The sequence below is a fragment of the Scylla paramamosain genome, chromosome 11 (genome assembly GCF_035594125.1).
Source record: "Scylla paramamosain isolate STU-SP2022 chromosome 11, ASM3559412v1, whole genome shotgun sequence".
Lineage (NCBI taxonomy): Eukaryota > Metazoa > Arthropoda > Malacostraca > Decapoda > Portunidae > Scylla > Scylla paramamosain.
The window spans coordinates 7,570,992-7,580,000 of record NC_087161.1 but is presented as its reverse complement, the minus strand read 5'-3'; the positions used below and the strand labels follow the sequence as shown (position 1 = coordinate 7,580,000).

General features: G+C 38.3%; 2 protein-coding genes across 2 annotated transcripts in view; one reads left to right on the top strand and one right to left on the bottom strand.

Annotated features, from left to right (window-relative positions):
* LOC135104657 (glutamate receptor ionotropic, delta-2-like) overlaps positions 1–2,789 on the top strand; it is a 20,766-nt gene extending 17,977 nt beyond the window's left edge. The window contains exon 11 of the mRNA XM_064012190.1: positions 1,964–2,789. Coding sequence (XP_063868260.1) covers positions 1,964–2,189 — 226 coding nt within the window. The 3' untranslated portion in view covers positions 2,190–2,789. The remainder of the gene's footprint in view (positions 1–1,963) is intronic.
* A 1,314-nt stretch (positions 2,790–4,103) lies between these two features.
* LOC135104656 (uncharacterized) lies at positions 4,104–8,542 on the bottom strand. The gene is made up of 5 exons (XM_064012189.1): positions 8,419–8,542; positions 6,955–7,194; positions 6,016–6,191; positions 5,181–5,340; positions 4,104–4,505 (listed from the first exon to the last, which is right to left on the bottom strand). The coding sequence occupies exons 1-5, from the start codon at positions 8,503–8,505 to the stop codon at positions 4,386–4,388; spliced, it is 783 nt and encodes a 260-aa protein (XP_063868259.1). The 5' UTR covers positions 8,506–8,542; the 3' UTR covers positions 4,104–4,385.
* Positions 8,543–9,009: the final 467 nt, after the last annotated feature.

The following is a 9,009-nucleotide window of genomic DNA, read 5'->3' as shown; positions in this document are numbered from 1 at the left end:
CTTCATGTCGTCTGTAAATTTACTAATGTTGCTACTAACTCCATTCGTTATCTACAGTAGATCATGAATGTAATTAAACGATGGCGGTCCTAAAACAAATTATTCTAGTTCCTCCGCCAGTTATTTGTCCCACTTAGACTGTAACACCCTGTCGCTTGTCGCATAACCATGACCTGACTCATCTTAGAATTTTCTCGTCCATTCTCTGGTTTTTAGCCATGTTCATGAGCTTTCCGTAGCGCACTTCATCAGACGCCTTTCCCAAATCCAAGTGTATGATGCCATAATAACTTCCCTTACCTGCTGCCTCCTCGACTTCCCTATGAATATTCAGCTAGGGTGTGAGTCATGACGTGCTCTTGTGAACCATAACATGGAATCTTTAACAAACTATGGTTATCAAAATTATTCCCAAGTTACTCGCAATAAGTAGTAGTAGAAGTAGTTGTATTATTATTATTATTATTATTATTATTATTATTATTATTATTATCATTATCATTATTATTATTATTATTATTATTATTATTAGTAGTAGTAGTAGTAGTAGTAGTAGTAGTAGTAGCAGTAGTAGTAGTAGTAGTAGTAGTAGTAGTAGTAGTAGTAGTAGTAGTAGTAGTAGTAGTAGTAGTAGTAGTAGTAGTTGTTGTTGTTGTTGTTGTTGTTGTTGTTGTTGCTTTAATAATTGTCGTTGTTGTTGTTGTTGTTGTTGTTGTTGTTGTTGTTGTTGTTGTTGTCTTTGTTGTTGCTTTAATTGTTGTTGTTGTTGTTCTTGTTGTTGCTGTAATTGTTGTTGTTGTTGCTGCTATTGTTGTTGTTGTTGTTCTTGTTGTTGTTGTTGTTGCTGTTGTTGTTGTTGTTGTTATTGCTTGTTATACCTGTTCTTATTATTGTTATTGTTGTTTTTTTTTCTTGTGATGGTAGTAGCAGTAGTAGTAGTAGCAGTTGTACTAGCAGCAGCAATATTAACTATACTGTAAATTATCATAATTTCATTAATTTATCATTGAATTATTATTGTTTACCATTATCTATTTATTTATTTATTTATTTGGGGTGTTCTAATCATCTCTACAACCCACCGCTCCGCCTGGCCCTTCGGGGGTACAACGATGATTTGGCCAGGAGCACCTTTTGGTGTCCATCGCATATAAAAGTTTCGATTTCAGTCTCGGAAACAACTAATAGCAGGTAACTTTTGACGGCGCATCTTTCTTATCTTATGACATTTTTTTCGTCAGACCCACCGTTTTGCCGTATTTTGCATATTTCGACTTAACCGCATGTGAACAAAGATTTCTGCCTTGCAACTCACGCAACAATCGCCTCATCACTTCGTTCGAGCTCGAACGCGCAAAATGTGCTTATTATATCCATAGCTCACTTCATAATTATACGGGATAGCCAGTTTTAGTTGACACCATCAGACTCAGCAGTGGCTGTAGAATAAAGATGTATTGTAAAAACTTGACGAAACAAAAAAAGAAAATGGTATTACGACGAGTTGAACTGTGAAGATGTTAAAAAAAATGTTTATAACATGTTTTACTTATGCTCGCTATTTTCAGCAGTTAATCATTGAATGCTGAAACATATTATTGCATTAAGTAGTAAAAACTCTCGTGATCAGAATGCAGATAAAACTCTACATATTGAAAACACAGAGTCATTTATACCAACATGTCACTCACCCTAACCATCACGGCAGCGCGACACTTGGCGTGGCGTGTGCAGGCGGGCTCCATATGACTAGGTCTGCGACATGTCAAAAAATTAGAGCCGCCCAGCCGCTGCGGAAAAGCTCCTTTAAGTTGTTCCGCAGCTTAAAGCACCTATTACCTGGTTTATTTATTTGTCTTCCCTCTCTCTCTCTCTCTCTCTCTCTCTCTCTCTCTCTCTCTCTCTCTCTCTCTCTCTCTCTCTCTCTCTCTCTCTCTCTCTCTCTCTCTCTCTCTTTCTCCAGAAGAGGGACGCCCTTCATAAGTCGCTTTGACACGGCCCTGCAGCAGCTTCTGGACAACGGGCTGATAATACACTGGATGGAAGACGTCATCAGTGAGCACATACGACAGAAACGCCAGGAAGTGGAGGATACTTCGGAGAGAACATCACCGACACGTGTTGTGGTGAAGTGCATTGTGGCATCAGTCAATATATCTGCCAACATATTGCCTTTCTTTTCCTTTTAGGCAGTTAAATAAAACAGATAGATAGGTAAATAGACGAAGAGGCAGAAAGATAGATAGATAGTAAGACAGATATATGGATAGATATATAAATTGATTGATTGATGGATAGACAGACAGATAGATAGATTTTAAAAATTTTGTTGCAGAGCGATGGAAGGCAGGTAATTCTTGGGCTACTTCAGCTGCAGGCGACTTTCTACACGTTGGCTATTGGGTTTGCAGCGGCGAGTGTGTTCTTCCTCGCTGAACACGTGGTCTATAGTAAATTCTGAGCGATTACTGAATAACGTGCTGTTTTCACTAATTGAACCACTATATACTCTCTCTCTCTCTCTCTCTCTCTCTCTCTCTCTCTCTCTCTCTCTCTCTCTCTCTCTCTCTCTCTACGCTTTACTGTGAAATTCTGTACACAGCAGAAATTAACTAGAAAGAAAACATGTCCGTCTATCAGATGTATCCTATCTGAATTTGTATCAAAGTTTATTCTCTGTTGAACATGTGTTCTGATGCTATCTGATATCATTCTTGGGGAGCTTGAATGACAGAACCAACTGATACGAAATTATACTCTGAAGACAATAAAAAGAATAAAAATCTATAAGAAAGCTTCCTTACTTTTATTTTTATCTTTTGACTATGTTTTTACGTACAGATGAAAAGTGCGTGGCCTCTGTGACCCCTTACTTTATTCATCTCTTTTAGACCCGTATTCAGAAACGCTCTGCTCTCTCACTACAACTATGTGTGGCGGCAATCCATAACTAAACTATTTGTAAATGGTAGACAAACAACACCACTTCCCCCTGAGGGTGTCCCGGCTATCAGCTGCTGAAATGAACCACGCCGTCTTATCGTGATAGGATGTACATTAATAGGGTTGCTTTAGTTTTCACTCTTGTTTCCATTATGCTTTACCACTACTGAAATTTATATATCAGTGCTTAAATGAAGGATTACTAGTGACGGTCATGAAAAGGAAAGCCAGAAAAGTTGCTGTTCTTGTTGTTGCTGCTGTTGATGCTGTTGTTGTTGTTGCTGTTGTTGTTGTTGTTGTTGTTGTTGTTGTTGTTGTTCAATACGCCAAGTCTTTCCCTTTACATGAATCCAACTTTTCTTTGTTTTCGAATCTATAATCTAATAGAAAACCGCGAAAGGCAGTTTTTTTTTCTCTTTAACGTCACATGTCACACAGTGAACCACTGAAAAAAAAATAACGTCGGAAAAAGTCATCTTGTTGCAAACATATGTTACAATACAGACTGAAAGGCGTGACAAAGGAAGGAACTAACTTGTAACTTACCCCAACACGGTCCCAACACTTGACAGTTGTCAGGAGAGGGAGGAGCTACAAACTTAATCCATCACTGTCACAATACGCTCACAAACTTGACAGATTTGACCAGGAGGAGGAGCAAGCTTACCCATCACTGTCCCAGTACACGCTCACAGTCTTGACAGCTGTGACGGAGAGGTGGCGCTACATGACTTACCCCAACACTTGTCACAGTACAGACTTGGCAGTTGTGACGAAGGAGAGAAGCCAACTTACCTAACACTGTCACAGTACAAATTTGACAGCTGTGACGAAGAGACGGGGCTACCTGACTTACGCTGCCACTCTCACACACCTAAGCTTATGAGGGTGTTTGTGTGGTGTCAGGAATGGGTATATAAGGAACTATTTGTACAACTGACTGGATATTGTGATCATCAGAGGTAAAACAGGAATTCAACGGTTTTATTTATGATAATACCTCGAAGCATTTGTGACTGTGCTACGTTTACCTTCATAACACCCGTGTGACGTTCAGGTTGTCTACCACTGCTGCTCGCATTTGTTTTAAGGAAGCATGTAACAAAACGTAATATTCCATACTGGTACATTGATGCAGAGATAAAGTACAGGTGTTTAATTGTTTGTAATATACGATACGAAATCAGCATGATCCGTAATTATTTCCGTTATTTTGTTCATTTTCACGCAGTTTTATCCATGACATATAATAGTCCGGAATTAACTAAATAAATAATACATACCCTAATATTGAACCTGCAACTTATACATAATTAAACTTAAGTGAATGTGAACAAGCTTAACTTGTACTTAACTCATTCAAATAAAAAATAAATAAATAAATAAAAAAAATCGCATGCACGTAAATCCGTCCCAATATACACGTAATTCTTTGTTGGTCATTATCGAGCTAGTGCGTGCTCGACGAGGAAGACAGAGGCAGCTGCTGTGTGGCCAGTGAGCAGCAGGTAGAAGGTGACTTGCAAGTGAAGCAGCCCCAGCACCACCTGGGAGTAACTGTTCTGTTCAAACCAAGTGAAACGGTTGCTTGAATCTTGCATGGGTACGACAGAAAATGTTGCCACAGCATATACACAGAGATAAGTTTTGAAAAATGAAACTAAATGGAGACAAGTGTTTTAGAAGAGATAGAGACGAGCAAAAAATAATAAAACACATGAGCTCATGAAAAGATAGTAGTAGTAGTAGTAGTAGTAGTAGTATATAGTAGTAATAGTAGCAGTAGTAGTAGTAGTAGTAGTAGTAGTAGTAGTAGTAGTAGTAGTAGTAGTAGTAGTAAGAGCAGTAGTAGTAGTAGTAGTAGTAGTAAGAGCAGTAGTAGTAGTAGTAGTAGTAGTAGTAGTAGTAGTAGTTGTGGTAGTAGTAGTAATATCATCAATAATAATGGTAATAGTATTAATAATAGCAATAAAAATATGATAGTAATAATAATAATAATAATAATAATAATAATAATAATAATAATAATAATAATAATAATACTTCCGCATTCCTGGAACTATTAAGCAAGGAGACTAAAAAATACACCGTTCTAAAGAAATTTAAGCTTTTTGTAAATATAGTTTGCTTTTTGCTTTTTGTAGACAGAGTGGTTCATAGTTCATTCTTAAACACACACACACACACACACACACACACACACACACACACACACACAAAATGTATTTTACATTTACCGTATTTGAGAAGTTAATCTTTTCATCTGATTCCTTCTCCTGTATGCGCCTCTTGGTCACGTTGCTCAAGATGACGTCTTCCATCCAGAAGTCAATGAGTCCCGCATCCAGGAGTCGCTGAATGCCTTCATTGAATTTAGTGATGAACGGGGAGCCGGGCCTGCACGCCGCGCCATCAGGATCGAGAAGACAACAGCGGTAATCAAGAAACCTAATGAGTCATAATGCAAAAAATCTCTTATACGAAAATTTGAGGAAGATATATGTAAATAACGGCGATAATTCACAATATTAAATGTGTACAATATTTATTAGAGGTACAAAAGGCAGAAAAAAAAGGAAAAGGTATTCGCCAAAGTAAAGAGATTGGAAGAATCGAAGTAGTTAAGAAAAATAGTTAAGAAACATGAAAAAGGTTAACTTAAGAGATTATAAAAAAAAAAAAAAAATGCGGAAACAAACTACACACATAACTGAAACCGAAACCAGAGCATTTTATTTTTGGCTAGAAATATGGGCATTATCAACTTCACCACCATCATCATTATCTGTTTTTATAATTCCAAGTTAGAGCCTCCCCCACTATCTGCACTCATCCGTCTATGGCCCGTATTTACAAACGCTCTGCTCTCTCATCACAACTGTTTTTAAAGGCCAGAGACGATTGGCTGCGTTCTCAAGTGTTTCTACTATTAATGATGTAGAAATCTTATTCATCTGTAAAAAATATCCTTAAAAACCCGTGTCACTTCAACTGGAGCGTTTTGAATGTAGTGGAGATGCGGCGCAGAAGTATATCAAAATACGAAAAATACGGTCCTGAGTACCACCGCACCGGAATGCCCAGGTGTTGCCGGGGAAGAGTGGGTACTTTGTGGTGCTGATGTGGACGGGGATGGAGTCCGTGCCCTGCTGGTGAGTGGCCAGCAAGATGCGCATCACGTAGTAGTTGTGGATGTAGGAGAAATCTCCCTCTAGCACCTTCCTCATCCCTTCCTCCGGCCCCATCGTCTGAAATATGAAAAGTTTAGATAGAGACGGACTGTGAAAAAAAAAAAAGAAAAGAGAAAAAGAAAGTTTAGATGGAGGCTTCGTACTAAATAGGTCTTCATATACTAGCATGTCCCCAAAAGTTTGGATGGTGTTTTTGACTTCTCTTTGGGGGCTGACATTCTTCAATGAAACTTTCTGTGGTCAGAGCCACTCTTACATAAAAGAAAACAGCACCTTCATCAATAACAACAATAACAACAACAACAACAACAAAACAACAATAACAACATCATCATCATTACCACCACCACCACCACCACCACCACAACAACAACAACAACGACAACAACAGCAACAACAACAATAACATCATCGTCAACAACAACAACAACAGGAACAACAACAACAACAACAACAACAACAACAATGATACTACTACTACTGCTACTAATACTAATACTAATACTACTAATACTACTACTACTACTACTACAAATACAATACTAATAATAACAATAATGATCCATCTTATCGTTCGGGACATAAAAGCATTGATCCTCACCGGCCACACTAGTCGAGAGTTGAGCAGCTTGAACATTATTAATGATCACTATTATAACAACAACAATGAGAAGAGCAACGAAAGTTTTAGCAAGAACAGCATTAAAATACTTATAATCTTAAATATTTTCTTTATCTATCTATTAATCTGTCTCCATTTATCTGTCTATCTATACCTATATTTTTCTATCTTTATATTTATGTATCTTCTGGAACACACCTGCATAAACTGCTTAGCAATAAGGAAGTCCGGATTTGAACTGGTGCTGAAGAAAGTATTGAACACTCCTGTCATGGTGACAGTGCCCCATTCCCATCCATCAGTTTCACCTCTTGCTACCATTTCTTCGATTGCATTGATGACTGGAGGGTTACCGCCCTCTACCAGGCGTGATATGAGGGAGGACATGTAAAAAGCCCGCAGTATCAGACAAGTTATCAGCCAGATGCCCACTAAAACCTGTAATAAATCAAACATTTAATTTGTATGAAAATGTTTTCTTGATCCGAGACACATTTCGAGACTCATTTGAAAAGTGGTTTCAGAATGAAGATCGAGACCAGGGCTAGAATTTACATCTTAAAAGCAATGTTCCGGAATCTGTGTGTTCCATCATCAGGCTTAAAAAACGGATGATACTCATATATTACCTATTTTTACGCCTGATGATGGAACATGTAGATTCCGAATCGTCGCAATAAAAATGTTTTCGAGATTAATTGCAAATCAAACTTTAACAACCTCTCGTGAAAAATATTGTGGTTTTCAAAGGTATTTTCACGATTCTAATGATAGCTGAACAAGGATTCCGCTCTATCAATGTTAAAAGTACCCATGTTAACCCGACTAATAATTATCCTTGTGGTCTCTCAAAACACTTCTCAGAAAGATCCAAAGTGTTTCAAAATACAGACCATGACGTCTAAAAAATAATTTGACACCTCTTTTACTTTCTACACTAAACAACCCTTTCATCTTTGTTGTTCTATTTTTAGTTCATGAACTCTCGTAACCAGTCCATTTAGCCCGCCGGACTCCGAAACCCGCAGTAATGCTAGGCTGTGCCTATGAATTCTGGCCAGCGCAGCTACTGTTGTTTTTTCTTTATGTATTGCTGCACACGGATGCTTAGTTTAAACAGTCAGAAGCTCCCAGTTGGGGACGGCCATAAAATATTCATCTAGGTCAACTCTTCCTAGCCATTCAAAAAAACATTTGTAACCGTTGACGAATGATTAAATCTTTCATATACCGTTGGGCCCAGCTCTATCTGTGACCAGTTAGCGTATTGTTGTGATTGAGGAGAAAGTGATAACCCCTTCACCAGTAGAGATGTGCCTTCTGCCTATGCTTATTTACCTCAGCTTATCAATGTTCTGTTTAACAGATTAATGTTTATTATTTCAAGATTTCTTCCGGGACAGTGAGGAGCAGCAATGAAATTTTCTTGACTGCGAAAATGTGTGGATGTACAATTTCATTTTGTTTCACCTACTTTTAGTCATGTCAGCCCATGTGGCAGAGCTTTGCCTGTGAGCTTACAAGTGCGATCCAAGGCCAAGAAACTTCTTACCTGAGTATTGGTACCAAGAACAGAGATTATGATCTCCCTTAAGGGATTTCAAGATAGATGTTATGCTATATATCATACACATACAATAAAGTGCTGGAATAAAATGTTACCTGACCCGTGAGATTGGTAGGAGGCTCGTAAGGTCGATCTTCCAAGAGCAACCCCCAGCCATAGAATAGTGATGATGCAATGCCCATACTGGGCCCCTGCAATGCTCCGCTCCTTATCCTTAACAACAACCACAGCATCACGCCCCACACCATCACACTCACGATTACGATTAGCCACACAATGCCTAAAAACGGATAAAACCATGAATCAGTTACATTACTATATTGTAGGCTGCAAAGTTGCAATCTTGCTTAGACTGGATACTTAATGGGATACAGCATACACTGATAACTTTCTTATTTTAATTCGCTTAAATTAAATACAACAAATTCTCCGGAGTATCATGTAACACAACCGCAAAATGCACTTCAGTATACTGCAAATTCAAGTATGATTATTATGCATGAAGCGTTCAGGAGTACATCGACATTCAAAAGTTATCCGAATAATTGTATCAGTGAAGTTGTACACTTGTTCTAGAATTGCGAAGAAGACAGAATGATGCACCACTGATCCAGATTGCGTGATTGTCACCTCTCTTGTTCTGAAGTTGATGATTGATGATGCTTGTTACATGACCAGTCAATGAG

Coding starts and splice junctions, on each gene's coding strand:
- LOC135104656 (XM_064012189.1), bottom strand. CDS start 8,505: ATGGGCATTGCATCATCACTATTCTATGGCTGGGGGTTGCTCTTGGAA. Junction 6,192..6,954: donor TTGCTAAGCAGTTTATGCAG/GTGTGTTCCAGA, acceptor TTCATATTTCAG/ACGATGGGGCCGGAGGAAGG. Junction 5,341..6,015: donor GGCAACACCTGGGCATTCCG/GTGCGGTGGTAC, acceptor CGCGGCGTGCAG/GCCCGGCTCCCCGTTCATCA.